Genomic DNA, 17,389 nt, shown 5'->3' with positions numbered 1-17,389 from the left:
CCATAGGAGCAATATAAATTCACATTGGGTATTATTACATATTCAAACAAAGTTTAAATTTTTTTTGTATTATCTTTAGTTATAAGTAAGCGTAATACAAATAAATTATTTTATATTCGTGTAAATTATGTTCTGTATTATTTTCAGTGTTCTTACATTCTCACACATGAAACATAGAGAAAATATTGTAATCATCAAAAATTTGAACACGAGAATTCGACGAATCTCCCCATTTCAGAACTCAGCGAGTTTGTAAAACCCATTTTAGAAATTTTCTTTAAGTTTGTGAACACGAAAAATCAAAATCGTTTTAAATAAGACGGGTAAAATTTGAAACATGAACTTTCGATCAAATTTTGAACGAAATCCATTCAGAGGAATCGCTTTCTGTTATCAGTATATAACTAAATTTGATGACTACAGAAAGATCTATATTGATAAAATTTGGTTTACAGGATTCACATTCTGAATTATATGGCTATCGAATTTTGAAACCATATATGTCAATGTGTTGAGTTTGTCGGTCTGTACATTCGCTTTCACGCAAAAATAAATCGTAAATGCACTAACTTGCCTCTGAATTATGCCTATAAAGAGTTATTAACAAATAAAAATTTTTAGGTTTATACCATGATAATCTGATATGTAAATACTAAAACATCAAAAATTTGTTGATTTGCCTTTTAAGGGGTCCGACTACGTTAAAAACACTGGTTTTCGACTACATTGGCGAATTCTTCCTTTATTATTATTTCTTGTAGCTCAGGCTTTCCTCTTTCCAAAATAGTTTTTTCTAGGAAAAGGAAGGTCTGATCTATCACACAGGATAATTTTAAACAATTTTTTAGCTAAAATATTTCTTTAACTTCAATTTTCTTAAACTTTAATTTTTATAAAAAATTTCCACCGTTAACATGATATCTCAAAAACTAATAGAGGTATTTACATAAAAATTTCAGCGTGTGTTTTAAATACTATGGGCAATGAAATGAACCAAAAGTTTTATTGTTGTTGAAATACTTTTTTATTTATAGGTGTTTTTAGAAAAATTAAGTGGTAAATTTATGGAAAAAATGTATATATACGTACATTTTTACCCATAATTTCTTTGCATCGCAAAATGTTTCTTAGATTTTGGTTCATTTCATTCATCATTATATTCTATAACTTGTGTACAAAGAAAAATAGGATAGCTGCATTACAATTTTGTGTAGTGTTAGCCGTTTAGGTTAAATTTCATTAAAATTTACTACAAATTTTCCTATTTCTCAAAATATATTATATTTCCAAATAATTTTTTTTGTATATATAGTGTTTATAATTGACAATACATCTAAAAACCATAAATAGTTTTTAAAAAATCCAATTTTTCAAAAATATTGCTTCGAACGTAGTCGGCTACGTTATGAAATAAGGAGTGGTAAATATACTTATCAGAGATCGTTCATGGAAAACAACGTACGTGGTATGCGTACTTACCACTAAGTGTTAAGGGTAAAAATATCGTCGAATGTTCATTGGTAATCATACTTTTCACTCTATTGTAGTCAATTTACATAGCTTTTCTAATTAGAAAACACGTCGAAATCAAATTCAATACTATCTTACAATAAAGTTTGAAGCTCATGTTCCATTTATTAGACTGGTTGGGCAAACTGCTACAATGCATGAAAATATAACTGTTGCAATATATTGCTTCTTCTTTCTAATCCCTTGATCGGAATCAGATCAGGTCCATGAGACCATTCGCCTTCAAACCATCAAGGACATTATTGGGGCTATGAAGCAGATTCTCCCGGGAAAAGCCAATACAGCGAAGCAAATGCTCAGCAGTGGCCTCGCTTGAATTGCACTTTGTGCAGATGGGGAAGATCTTGTTCCCACCGGAGAACCGAAGAGTCTTGAGGTGGCCAGATTTAAATCTAGACAGAGCCGTCTGGTCTTGTCTAGCACCGCCAAAGCTCAGAGCACCACCAGGGCCAGAGCCAAGGTACCAAGTTTCCAAGTGAGTTGTTTCCAAGTAGTTTCCAAGATGAGTTGACAAGGGCCTTACTTCTGGAATACATTTCCTGGAAAGTTAAGGGCTCAGCAGAATTCAGAGTCAGGGATGAACCCTTCTTAGCCAGACTATCGGCAATGTCATTATATTTAAGGTTTACATGAGATGGTATCCATTGAAAATGTATAGCGCAGGACTTGGGTATCAATTTTAATTGTTCAAAAACACGGATGCCTCTCTGGTCTACAATATTCCTCCAGTTTTCTAAGTACTGTATGACGCTACGACTATCAACTAGAAGCCAAATCTCACCGATTAATTGGTGATCTAAAGAAAAGCCCAGAGCCATGTCAATGGCTATCAATTCTGAGCCAAAGACGGAACTAAAGTCAGGGTTGCGCTGACTAAGGAAAGTCTCTTCATTGCCGGATTTAATTACAACCCCGCTACCAGTGTGACCATTTTCATCTTTACTACCGTCAGTATAAATCAGTATAGCTTCAGATGGGATATTATTGATTACTTCAAGAGCAGCTTGTCTTAGAAATTCAGAATGTTGAGAAGATTTATTAGTGTAAGTCAATAGTTCTGTATGGAAGTACACACCAGATAATTTGTCAAGAGGGGAAGCAATAGGCTTTAGAGAGTTAGATGTTTTGCAACCCATTGTTTCTTCTAACTTTTCAGCATGTCCAAGAGGACTATACCTCTTCAACCTCTGAGTGTTCTTCCAACCACACAGGAAATTAGCGGTTCGATGTTGAGAACGGTAGCTATAAAGTTTGCTAAAGTACTTTATAAGATTAGGAATACATCTATCCTTCAATGGCTGTAAGTCAGCTTCGTAGAGTACGATGTTGGATGGCGTGCTTCTGCGGAGCCCAGTGATAATACGAGCTGCGCTGAGCTGAACTCGCTCTGGTTTCTGCAAATTGGTATTCGAGGCAACATGATATATTTGAAAGCAATATATTGCATTTTTATTAATAACATTTTAGCCACGTTTCTGCTTCAGAAATAAACTAAAATGCCGTAAATTACAGTATTCAAATAATCAATTTATCAAAATTGAAGTCAAATTATGCATAAAATCTTTAACAGAATCAAAAGTTTTTGTTCATTTTTAAAAAATGAATGTTGAATTGAAATAAATTCAATAACAAATAATGGCAATCAAATATAAATATATTTTAGACATAAGGAACACAATACAGTGGAATTCATGTCTGAAAACTTTTTCAGGAGTTAAAATTTAATGACAAACGCAGGAACGTAATGTCGCTACGAAAATCCTTACATCTTGAATGGGCAGTGGTAAGCGTATTTACCACTTTTGAATCGAAACGATTGAAAACATTGTCTTAATGCATGTGAAATACATTTAATTATAGGCTTAATGTATTTCAAAGCTATTAAGGAAGCTCAATCAAATTTTACGCATATGATGATACTATTATTTGAGCCCTCATAAAAAATATTTTACAGATGGTAAGAATATATACCAGAAAACTATAAAGGGTTAAACCTGCGAAATTCGGTAAATGATCTTCTGAATACAACAGTACTTCCGTACCAAACTTTGATTTCAATCATTTGGGGAAGAAAAGGCATCCAAAACAGATTCATGCGATAAATTCACTAAAATTGCTAGATTCACGCCAAAGAACTATATGATTAAATATTTTTCTCCAAAGCCATATCAATCACTTTCAGCTTTACCGAAGGTCCCAGATTTTTGTTTGCAAAGAAGATGCTTTCAATGCCATTGTTTCGAATAACACTGTATTGACTTCAAGAAAAAGGAAATAAATCCAAGGAATTTTTCCATGTTTTTAAGCAAATGATTTGGTTTAGTTTGGTTTTTTGGTACAAGGACCAGATTTGGTCATTCTGTGCCAAACATTTGTTAGAAAATTTTCGTGTTAAAAATTATGGTATTCTAATAAATAAATAAATCTGATGTAAAATTTGAATATCTTTTAAAAATGCTCAAGGCCATATTATTAGATAATCCCTGCTTAGCCTCTTCTCCACTATAGCTAAGAGCAATCTAATATGATAGATGATTTGGTACAATTTCATATTATCTGTAATGCTCAAGCGTGTAATGTGAGAATCAATGTATTAACAAAATTGCTCACTTTATGAAAACATAAGTTATAAAATTCAAAATGATTCAAACTAATTTATTATTCTTAATATAGCAAGAAGAGGAATCAAATGTAAAGGGAACGGATATCGTTCTTTTGCAAGAAGGTGAACCCAGGAAACTGTACCAAGGTCAAATTGAAATAGATGTAAGTAGAATATTTCAGAACCTAAATTTTTTTTCTCCATATTTTACTCCATCAAAAAAGGATAGCAGAATTCTAAGACAACTTTTGTTTTTCGGACAATTGATCAAAATAAATAAATGTTTTAGTATTTACTGGTTGGTTGTTAAATTCGTCTAAAATCAACTTTACATGATACGTCGATCAAAAGCTTGATCCAATATTTTGTGGCAAATGTAAGTATGTGATATGATGAATGTTTGAACCGAGTTAACTTGATTGAATGTTTGAACCGAGTTAACTTGATTGAATGTTTGAACCGAGTTAACTTGATTGAATGTTTGAACCGAGTTAACTTGATTGAATGTTTGATCAGAGTTAACTTGATTGAATGTTTGATCAGAGTTAACTTGATTGAATGTTTGATCAGAGTTAACTTGATTGAATGTTTGATCAGAGTTAACTTGATTGAATGTTTGATCAGAGTTAACTTGATTGAATGTTTGATCAGAGTTAACTTGATTGAATGTTTGATCAGAGTTAACTTGATTGAATGTTTGATCCGAGTTAACTTGATTGAATGTTTGATCCGAGTTAACTTGATTGAATGTTTGATCCGAGTTAACTTGATTGAATGTTTGATCAGAGTTAACTTGATTGAATGTTTGATCAGAGTTAACTTGATTGAATGTTTGATCAGAGTTAACTTGATTGAATGTTTGATCAGAGTTAACTTGATTGAATGTTTGATCAGAGTTAACTTGATTGAATGTTTGATCAGAGTTAACTTGATTGAATGTTTGATCAGAGTTAACTTGATTGAATGTTTGATCAGAGTTAACTTGATTGAATGTTTGATCCGAGTTAACTTGATTGAATGTTTGAACCGAGTTAACTTGATTGAATGTTTGAACCGAGTTAACTTGATTGAATGTTTGAACCGAGTTAACTTGATTGAATGTTTGAACCGAGTTAACTTGATTGAATGTTTGAACCGAGTTAACTTGATTGAATGTTTGAACCGAGTTAACTTGATTGAATGTTTGAACCGAGTTAACTTGATTGAATGTTTGACTGAAGAACATAGCAATAACGATGCTATTGCCTTGTAGTTAGTCGAATTTAGTTTTAAAAAATTATGATTTGATCAAATATGGTAGCATGATACGAGTCATATAGTCGCACGCCACACAAAAAATGATTTGATGCCATTGTTCCAGATTTTGATTCTTGTGTAAAAATGAACAACCATTCTATCATCTTTCAAATGAGTTTTCTTTGCTTTTTACTGCCGTCATAGTATTATGTAGATCAACTTAACTTATACGAATATTATACTATCCAGTAATGCAGTAAGGATATGGTGCTATAGGGTAATTGAGCTTATACTATAGTAATATTCAGTATTAAAAAAATGTGCATTTCTTTTTCATATACGATAGCTAAAAGTTGAAAATTGGTAATATTTGATCAAATCATTTATTTTCTTTAGTTTTCTGAATTTCTCGTGTCTCAAATGTCTTGCAATTTCTTTTTTTTTAATCTATGAATGGTAAAACTTAGTCATCGAAATTATTTTAAAGTTATTATTTAATATTTTAAGATCAACGTTAAGATAACGCCAATTCAATTGAATTCAGTATTAGGGATAATCCTTATTTAGAGCAACAGTTTATACAACTGTTTTAAATAATTCCGCATTCACATGTGAATTTCAATAAGAAACTCATCGATAAAGAGCTGAATCTCAGGATTCTTCATTCTCAAGTCTACAGGAGATATACATATTTATTTTATAAGAACGTACAAAATTTGAGCAATTATATACATTTTGAATAGAATATCCATACTAAAAATAAATGCGAAAGAATATTTTCATCAAGAAATATTGAGAAATTCTGTAGGTCCATGTCCTGAGCTCCAAACACGGATGACATTGTTGAAAGGTACAAAATTTAGATTTATACCAAGAAAAGATAAACGATCGCTTGAGTGTATCACAATAAGTAAATCTTATAAAAAGCTGCTTGTGTTTAAAGAGATTTAAATAAAATTTCATTCACTCTTTGAAGGCCATGATTTAAAAAAAAAATCTTACACAGAATTTTGTGTTAAGAAATTGAAATGAATGCTATATTATTTAATATAAATTATAACTAAAAATGAGAAAAACATATTATTCAGAAACATATTATAATTAAAATATTATTTAAATCATGTCTGCATTATATTTAAATCATGCCTGCATAGTATTTAGATCATGCCTGCATAGTATTTAGATCATGCCTGCATAGTATTTAGATCATGCCTGTCTGAATAGTATTTAGATCATGCCTGTCTGAATAGTATTTAGATCATGCCTGTCTGAATAGTATTTAGATCATGCCTGTCTGAATAGTATTTAGATCATGCCTGTCTGAATAGTATTTAGATCATGCCTGTCTTACCATTCCGAGCATAATTTAATATCATTTTAGATAACAATTCTTACATCGTCATGCTTGACATACCAAATCTAAAGAACACAAGACCTTTTTGCAACCAGTAATAAAAGTTATAACTCTTCGTAAGTTAAAAAAAATTAAATATTTTATTATATTCAAAAAAATGCATTGCAAAGTATGACGCATATACGATCCTATCCCATATTGAACATTAAAAACCGATATAAAATATCATATCATATATTATAAAATATCATAAATTTTGCTCAGTCATAATAAATTTTAAGAAACGTATATGGTGACAAAATTCAAAGCACCCCATAATTCTCTATTTTTAATCATAACCAAGTCAAAACTTACAATTGCGTTTTGGAGTGTATATTTTCTTTTTATTTAGATATTGACCTGGTTCGTAGTATTATCAACTTAGTGAAAAACTGAAATAAAATATTAAACTGTAGGACTGTAAGTAACATCAACTCTTCGAGGTGCATTGAAATAGACACAAGTAGATTAAAAACAGCGTAATAAGAAAGGAACATCCGATTGAAATAAAATATAATAATCACAATAATACAGATGTGATCAGCTCCTGTTGCAATACTTGCGGCAACATGGCCTGGCATTGTATTGATTAGACGTCGGATTTGCCCTAAGACAGATAGGCTCCCAAACTATGAATAGCATTTTAGGAATGGTATCGCACATGCACAATCCTTTTCTTCCTTTATCTTTTGTTTAAAAAATGGTCTTTATGAATAAGTCACATTTGTCTTGTTTCTGAACCTTTATTTCCGGGAGCTGGCATTACCCTTAATATATGGACCTGAACTTATTCAATAAAAATTATTACTACATCATAACAAGTATGTAAAGGAAAAGTAAAGCTTTAATTAATGCAAATTAACAGCAAAGGAGTTTAAAACAATATTATTTGTTATTTCTACTCTTAGACACCATTTTTGGTTTGCTTAATTTTTCGAGTAACGAAAGTTTTTCTTCTCTTGGATAACAATCATCTGAATACCTAAGTAATAGACGAGGAAATCCTACATTGTTTTTTAATAGTAATGGGGTGTCCAGCTATACCAAATGAAGAAAAAAAAATGGGAAGAGAAAATCAATTGAGAGTCTGGCAATTTGGAAAGAAAAACCGATCGTGAAGCTTCTAAGTTGGTGCGGAAAATGTGAAGAATTGATTTAATTCATAAATATTAGAGATATAAGCAAAGAATGTTCTCATTATGAGGCTTTTGAATCGTAAGTAGGCCGCGGTGGCCTGGTGGTAAGGTCTCGGCTTGTGAGCCGTAGGGTTTCAGGTTCGAGACCCGATTCTACCAAAGAACCGTCGTGTAAGGGGATCTGTTGCACGTTAAATCCGTCATGCCAAACGTCCTCCCGCTGGTGTGGTGTGGTGTGGTGTGGAGTGGAGTGGGGAGGGGCTGACAGCTCGGGTGTCGTCCTCGTCATCTGACCGCGGTTCAAAATGACGAGGTCCATCCCAAAATAGCCCTAGTGTTGCTTTACAACGGGCGTTAATATAACTAAACTAAACTTGAATCGTAAGTAAGCTGAATAGATAATGTATGATTTCATCATGGAAACATTATACTTCTAACATTGGACAAATGATTAGTGGAGTTTAAAAACTTGCTTACCGGAACTGATGAACTTCGTGTACACTATTTGGGTTAGTGAACGAAAGCGAGCAGGCGAAGGAGCCCCCTAGTGTGTGTGTGTAATGATATTTTGAACTCTAATTTCAATTTTAATTATTCTAAAGTTTATCGTAATTCAACCCATGTCAAAGTCATTCTAAAATGTTTTCTTATTTCCTGATCCCTTTCCGCTTTTAATAATTCAACTGAAGCTTTGCAAAAATGTTTGCATCGGCGATTCCCACGTGCCGAGTGAAAGGATAGAGAATCGCTGATATAAACAGATTCTTCTAAAGGATCCCTCTGTTTTCCTTGTCAATGTCGACACGTGTGAGAAGTTCCTGTGAGAATCGATACATGTCAAAAATCCATATCGCGATCTCATGTTATATAAGATAGGGATAATTTGTTTCTCTCTTATTACCTCGCTTCTTGTCTCATCTGTTGCTGTGAACGGATGTGCCTTGTCCGCGTCTCCTCTTGTAAATAAATTATACCTTTCCTGGATGGATTAAAGATAATAAAACGAACTTAAAAATGTAAAGTGTTTTCTCTATCATCGAACCTGCGTTCTGTTTTTAAAAATTATGTTTACATTATATATATATATGTTGTGATATTTTTCCACTTTTTATTTCAGGGAGAAGAACACGATATTCTTAGTTTCATCTTGCACAGTCTTTGGGCAATGATATGCCTCATTGCCGCAATACACATTGTCATTATGGTAACGACAGACGGCTTGCTCAGCATTGATTTCGGTGAAACTAGGTGGACAATTGGGATTATCTTATGCATAGTGTTTTTAATGACAGTTGCAAGTACCTTGCTTGCCATGGTGAGTGCAAATTATATATTTCAAAGTATATGAAATTTTAACTCGGGGTCCCCCCCCCTTTTTCTGTTGACCTCGGAATTACTGGTGCAGATGGAGATTCTGTCAACCATTAACTTTGATAGAAATGCTGTGAAGCAGTAGGAACAGTCTACTCGAAACTTTCTCGCATATTTTTCTCCTTGTTCCCACATAAAAATTGAAGATCTTGAACATGATAATAATTACAAACTATTTTTTTGACCCACCATTAACCTTTAACTGGGAAGGGGAAATTTTAGGACTTAATTAGGGAGGTGAGGTCTACGAGACCGCGTTTTCTTTACGCTCAAATGAGACTTTCTAATGAAAGTATAAATATGAAAATCAGCCAATATATTCTGCAGATATTTTTCTTGACATATAAATATGTTTTAGAAATTTTTCAAAATATGTTGTCATTCAAAAAAGCAATTACGTTTGAATATACATTTTCTTCTCAAATTGCATGTTACAATAAATAATATTCTTGAAAAAACATATTACTTTTTAAATTTATTTTTCCATCTTTCAAAGTTATATAGAAAACAATATAATGGACAATTCCACAATTATATTAAAAGTTTAAAAAAAATGACAATGGCTAAAGTTGTCCCTATTTTTTATCGACATTTCTATGCAGAAATTTGAGTATTCGTTGTAAGGTTTTCGAAAACATTTCAAGCATTCAGGTTAAGTACTAGTGTAAAATTCAGCTTGTAAATTATCTAGATATTTCTTTTGGTATATTTATATATATTATAAATTTTTCGAAATACATTATCACTAGAAATATTAATTATATTTGAACATACGTATCAGAATTAATCGAAAGCGAACTTTCATCGAAAAAATCTCCTGTTAAATTATCCTAATTACTATAAATCATTTTCTGCTTCATTTAAAGGTCTCTAGAGCTCTGCTTCATAACGAGGATCTCGTGATATTATAGTGCCATTCATAACTTAAATGTTTGAATATTTAATTTAAATTGCACATGCCCTGTGGAATAATGTAATTTCATTTTCAGATCCCTCATTTAAACTGTTTAAATAATCAGGGGATTCTTTCCCCCCCCCCCCCCGAGTTTAAAATAATGAAAGAAAATCAACTTTTAAATATTGGATCAACCAATGGAACTAATCTAAGTTTCATTTTAGAAATGAAGCCATTTTTTTAAAAAAAAATATGCAAAAAATAATATTAAATCTTCAGGAATATTTTGAATTTCAAAAGATATTGCATATCAATTGAACTGAAGTCTCTAAAAAGAACAAATGATTAAATGTCTTAAAAAATAACTTTTGTGTGTGCAATTAATGCATATTCGCAAGTTATCGCGGATAAACAAATTCCCTCTTCGGTTTTTTATGGGTTAAAATCTTAAAATGCTTCCAAAAATTCATTTATTTTTCAATTTAATTAAAATTCTAGTACAAATTTCTTCAAAGTGGTTACAAGAGCCACATTTCCATTCGTCGAAGCATGTATGTACCAAGTTTGGTACATTTTGATCAAATGGTTTGGCCTTTTATGTGCCAACATGCATACACATTCATCTTTATTAGTAATGGAGATAAAAATAAATAGTCTGATTTTCAAAATTAAAATTTTATTATTTTTTAAATTGATTTTTTCCCGCTTTTTTAATTTCCGTGTTAAAATGAAAACTTGTGCTGATGCTTTGCATGAAGCATTTCTGATTAGTTAAGACATGATTTTCATTTGCAACTCTAATTGTGTGACGTGGTGTAAACGGCGGGCCGCGATGGCCTGGTGGTAAGATCTCCATTTCGGAACCGGAATGTTTCAGGTTCGAGAATCTATCCCACTGAAGAACCATTGTGTAAGTGGGTATGGTGTACGTTGAATCCTTCGGGTCCAAACGTCCTGCCTCTGGTGTGGTGTGGAACTTTGGAGAGGGGATAACAGCTCGGGTATCGTCCTCGTCATCTGACAACGATTCCAAATTACTAGGTTCGTCCAAATATAGCCCTAGATTTGCTTTGAAACGGGATGTTAATATATAATATAAGGAAACGGGATGTTAATATACAATATAAGGAAACGGGATGTTAATATACAATAGAAGGAAACGGGATGTTAATATACAATAGAAGGAAACGGGATGTTAATATACAATAGAAGGAAACGGGATGTTAATATACAATAGAAGGAAACGGGATGTTAATATACAATAGAAGGAAACGGGATGTTAATATACAATAGAAGGAAACGGGATGTTAATATACAATAGAAGGAAACGGGATGTTAATATACAATAGAAGGAAACGGGATGTTAATATACAATAGAAGGAAACGGGATGTTAATATACAATAGAAGGAAACGGGATGTTAATATACAATAGAAGGAAACGGGATGTTAATATACAATAGAAGGAAACGGGATGTTAATATACAATAGAAGGGAACGGGATGTTAATATACAATAGAAGGGAACGGGATGTTAATATACAATAGAAGGGAACGGGATGTTAATATACAATAGAAGGGAACGGGATGTTAATATACAATAGAAGGGAACGGGATGTTAATATACAATAGAAGGGAACGGGATGTTAATATACAATAGAAGGGAACGGGATGTTAATATACAATAGAAGGGAACGGGATGTTAATATACAATAGAAGGGAACGGGATGTTAATATACAATAGAAGGGAACGGGATGTTAATATACAATAGAAGGGAACGGGATGTTAATATACAATAGAAGGGAACGGGATGTTAATATACAATAGAAGGGAACGCGATGTTAATATACAATAGAAGGGAACGCGATGTTAATATACAATAGAAGGGAACGCGATGTTAATATACAATAGAAGGGAACGGGATGTTAATATACAATAGAAGGGAACGGGATGTTAATATACAATAGAAGGGAACGGGATGTTAATATATAATATAAGGAAACTAAACCAAATTATGATGTAATTAAACCTAATTAAGGAAACATTAAATTTCATGAACGCGAACTTCAGATAATCTTAATATATTATTAATATTTGAATTAATGTTTCGTAAATGGCATTAAAATATTAAAGAAGGAAAATAAATATGCGAGTATTTTTATTGCTTGATAGTATTTCAGTTAAGCAGGGTGCTCTATAATCGACTGACAAACTCAAAAGTTTGTTAGCAGACATCATGGGAAAAACATGGTGCCACCAAACCACGTTAAGAGAAGGAAAATCGTGAAAAACGCACATATATTTCGATATTATGCTTAAAGGGCAAAAGGAACATTAAGGATAACATAAACAGTTTGATTAATTATTACAAATATGGTTCGAAGTGACGATAGCTGGCGTCCTTACACGTCTTACAGTGCTGCTTCAAGATGCCAAATTTCCTTTTGATGATTGCAGCAGCGACGACATCAAAGCGCCATGAGATTTTTCGTTGTGTCAGTAAGAACCTTATAAATGAGTGATTTATGATGTTAGAGGGGGAAAAAGTTAAGTGGAATTCAATTCCGGTGAATATGGAGGTTAAACAATATGCCCCGCGCATCTAATTTCTATCTTTTAGTATAGATACTTTCGATCCTACAGTTGATCGGAGTTGGGTGCAAACCTGAGAAAAAGAGCAGGGGAATGGGATCATCCTAGCATATCAAGTATTTCCAAATCACAACAGCCTTCTAAGGGTTGATAGTAATTCATAATTACTATCAATTAGCCTTCCAATTATTGATGATAATCCAAAAAATTTCACATGCATTGGCTCTATTAGCTAAATGTAAATAGCTAAGATTTAACTAAGAGCAGTTAGTCACACTTCTTACGGTGAGTTTGCCATAATCTCCAATAGCCCGCCGCAATCAGAAGCGTTAGCTGGTTTTTGTCATTGTTGTTTTTATCCCTTTCGAGACGGGAGGCCTCTACTAGACGCACACATGAGATGGAGCGAGCGTGAAAGGAATCATCCCACAGGACAGGGGTTTTGCATCGTTAAGCATAACTTTCAAAACAAAATTACAAAAAATAAAGTGTGTCCTAACGTTTTTTTCATTTTTAACATTTTTCTACCTTTTTAGATTATTAAAGATTAATTTTAGATCTTTACTAAATGATATTAGTTCATTCCTAATTGAAGACATTCTTCCAGCCCAAATTGCCTTTTCTTGTCATTATAAACCGAAACCAAGGCTTTCCGTAATAAAAAGAGAAGTACGCAAAATGTATCCGAAAGCTAAGCAAAATAAACAGAACTGGCGATAAAATCCAAAAAGACTATTTACGGTTATACAGCAATAGCAAAAAAAAAAAAAAAAAAGATTCGATGAGAGATCAGAAACGCGAAAGATTATATCAAGTGAAAAGTTACCCAACCCAGCTTTGTTTATTTACATTACTCCCTCCCCCACAACAGCTGATGAGTAAAATACCAAAGACTGAATAGGAGAAAACTGAAGGTCAGGATACTAAAACTACATTTATTTCAAAAGTAATGGACACAGAGAACGTTTAAAAATTGTTCCAGTTTAGAATGCATATATGCATCACCGTCCCATGAGTTCAATTCCTAGAAATGTAGGGTTGGTACGCTGCTCGGCTGTGAGAGACCTTTGCTCATGATGCATATGACACCCCTGTCACAGAAGGGTTATATATGCGTCCTCTTATCTATATTGTTTTCATTGCTTTCTATCTCTTAATCGCTTTTGATAGGTCGAGCCAATGTCAAGAGAAGTAGAAAGAAAATGCCGCTTTTTTAATATAAATAATTACTGCCTGTGCCATGTGCAATGTCTGCAAATTCTTATTTTATGTTCTATAAAATCGTCTGGGAGATTGGGCTGATCAGATGGCCTTCCGGTTGCCTTGGTGATTCTGTACCAGGGTAGTCTTCTGTGCCTTACACCCAACTCAGATAGACTGATGGATAGTGGGAGTGTATGCATTGGCCCTGATATAGGCAGTGCGATATAGTTTACCACAGTTAGATGGGGTAACATAAACTGTTTGGGTGATTCACAACTGCTAAACCCACACAGCATTTATACTATTGATGCCCCATCAGAAGTTGAGAACAAAGAAATGTTATAAAAATAAATCTGTCGTATTGGCCTGGCATATCTACTTGCGTATGTAACATTGCATTATCACTACACCGTCACTGACACTTTTTGCAACATTTCTGGGAGAATAATTTGCAGAAGAACAAGATTCGCTTCAGGTGTTTGAGCAACAAGTACGATCTTAGAGATAGTTACAGACGATTTCTTATCACACGCTGACATCACCTCTGTGGAAATTTCCACGAACACTGGCATGAGGATCATCAACCACCCACATGTGTGCATTATGTTTGTTCACAAACCATTCTGGACTCGGAACCTGCATGCGTTTTTTCGTGATTTTCCCTCTCCTCCATCAATACCATGTTGCATTGCTGTTTTCCTTCATCTAGTTGCCTGAACAACCCTCTGAGTATTTCTGACATTTAATAGCATACCTTGCATATCAAAACGTTACAAAAAAAATTGAATTTTGTTTTGTTCTTTTTCAGATAAAATTGCCTGACTTTCTAGAGTATATCTTTAGATGTGCAAGCGTAATCAACTTCTTCGTTATTGTTGCTTTCACGGCCAATATTCTTTTTAGAATCAACTTGTATCTTATCACCTCTGACGAAGCATGTGTGAAGATAGCGTGCTGGATATGCACCATATGGGTGACATCAGTTACAAGCATGGCACTCACTTTTTTATTAATGAGAGATACGTTCAATTTAAAGGTAAAAAAAAAGTTTTTAAGTTTTTTTAGCCATAAATTTAGTGTTAAGGGGAAATCGGTGCACGGTGGAAAGTCCAATAAACTTAAAAACAAATACCGATATTTTATTCGTCACGATAACACGAATAACAAAATACAGCCGAAACAGACAATATGGTGTATAGCATATAAGCCAGTTAACAGCCCTGCTACCCGAGCAATTGATTTGGTATCATGGTCATGTCTTGCGAACCACAAGGTCCCAGGTTCTATCCTCGCACATCGCCTACAGCCAGAACAAAAAGAATTCTTGCCGTAAACGACAGTACACAAGCAGCAAATTCCCTTTGAACAATCGCAACACAGCAAAGCGAAGGGATCGAATTATTAGAAGAAAAGCTAGAACTCGAGTCCGAAAGTAGATATCAGAGATTCTCGAATATTCGGGATTCATCGTTTTTGTCACTAAGTTTGCGTCCAAAGCCAGATTTCGTTATCGTGATATCCTGTAACCATTAAAATAACCACTTACTAAGTAATCTCATTACCATGCCATTCCCCTGTTCAATTATGCCCGGAATTGAATAGCCTTGAGTTCAAGAAATCCGTGATATTTCGGCATTTAAAATTTGCAAAATTGTCCTCTTTGCCTTTAAACTAACTGCTTCGGGAAGTAATATTACAAATACGTAACAACACATATACAATATGAACAAAAGTATACAGGGACTTTCTGGCTTTTAATATTAAATTTAGAAAAAAACTCGTAATAAAATTGATCAGAAACATTATGAAAATCTTATTTATAAATAAATATTGAAGAATTTTAAAGTATTGAAAGGTATAAAAATAAAGCTTAAAATTCCTTTGTCTCAGAAATAAATTTAATGTAAAAAAAATCCAAAGATAAATTTTAAAATAATAATGTTTGGACTTTAAAATCTGGCTAATAGATACTTTATGAAAATGGAAAATTGTTTAGATGCTTAGAGGATCGTATTTATTTTTTAGACAAAGCATAAAAAGACAATAAAATGTGTTCGGATTTTTTGGAAGAAAAATATCACACTAGCTAAATTATTCAATTGTGCAATGATAATTAAATTTTGAAAATATTAGTAATGATTTGTCATAAAAAAAACACGTAAGTGCACAAACTTTGAAAGCTCTTTGAAGCAGGAAGCGAGTGAAATCAATTTCAAAACTCTTAACATAGCACAAGTCAAGTAAAATAAAAGAATGCAGTAAGCATTTCAGCTGAATATTTTAGATCTATACTTTGTAGTGTTTGATATGAAAAATTCAAATGAATATTTTGTTTTTCCACATTTTGAATCTACACTTTGCAGGAAATGACCGGAAAATGCTTCTTTTTCTCTTATTTCAGATGCAAGTACTTGAGTTTTACGAATTCATTACCAAATATGCGCTCTCGTTCTACTTCTTCATAAATCTACTGAAATTTGTCGCTCGTAGTTACGATAACATCTATTTCGGTATCAAATACGAAGAAACATTTTGGAAATTTGTGAATGGATTGTGCTACATCGTAATAACAGTTGTATGTATCTGTTGTGCCTTGGTGAGTATTGGCTATTATCTCACAAAGTACGTTTAAACCATTTACATGTCATTTTTCACTTTCTACTATAAGTAGTTTACAAAGAATTGTAAAAAAAATTCGAACTCGGATTTTGAAAAATCTTCATGTTTCAGATTTCCCCAAGAGAGAAAAATTAGGTTTTGAAATTTTGGCAGTTATTCAATCCATGAACACGATAACACAAGCTTTTTGCTTGATGGTTTAAACTTGGTGTGTAGTCTTCACATAAAACTAGTAAATTTTTGTCAATTTCTGAATGCAATTGATTTATCTGTTCGGTCCAAGTGGACGCAATAGGTACAGAACAAAATGCTATTATGGTTATTAAACAGTTTGATGGACATGTTAAGGAAATTTTATTAAATGCCAAAATATTTACAGTAGAATAATCAAATATATATATATATGTGTGTGTGTGTATACAGAATTTACGAACATATAAGAATTAATAACAAAATGAATCTAGGAGTTTTACAAGGATTTTCAACTTCTAAAAATTAAAGAAAAATATTTGGAATAATATACAGAAACATAAAATGTATGAAAAAACGCATGCATTCTGTGTTCATTTGTTATCATGACATAGCAAGTAAGGATGCAGTTATAAAAATCAAATGAAAAGTAATTTGGTTAATGGTAACAAAGAAAAACTCTTCTTAGTTGATATTTATGAATGCAAATGTATGTGAAAAAACTGAGGTGCTTCCCCCCCCCCCTAGTCTTCGCGAGTAAGACATTTGATGTTGAGAGCTAGGGAAGCAAGACAATATGCATCGTCACTGATAAATTTAACTATCCCATGGACTTTTTGCCTGG

At 32.9% G+C, this 17,389-nt stretch overlaps 1 protein-coding gene across 1 annotated transcript in view; it reads left to right on the top strand.

Annotated features, from left to right (window-relative positions):
- Positions 1-17,389, top strand: part of LOC129976393 (uncharacterized) — a 30,017-nt gene that overhangs the window by 7,068 nt on the left and 5,560 nt on the right. The window contains exons 4-7 of the mRNA XM_056089929.1: positions 4,204-4,296; positions 9,015-9,212; positions 14,765-14,992; positions 16,358-16,552. Coding sequence (XP_055945904.1) covers positions 4,204-4,296; positions 9,015-9,212; positions 14,765-14,992; positions 16,358-16,552 — 714 coding nt within the window. The remainder of the gene's footprint in view (positions 1-4,203; positions 4,297-9,014; positions 9,213-14,764; positions 14,993-16,357; positions 16,553-17,389) is intronic.

Source organism: Argiope bruennichi, chromosome 7, assembly GCF_947563725.1.
Source record: "Argiope bruennichi chromosome 7, qqArgBrue1.1, whole genome shotgun sequence".
In the NCBI taxonomy this organism is placed as follows: domain Eukaryota; kingdom Metazoa; phylum Arthropoda; class Arachnida; order Araneae; family Araneidae; genus Argiope; species Argiope bruennichi.
Note: the sequence above shows the minus strand (reverse complement) of the source record. Positions and strands in the feature narration are given on the sequence as shown.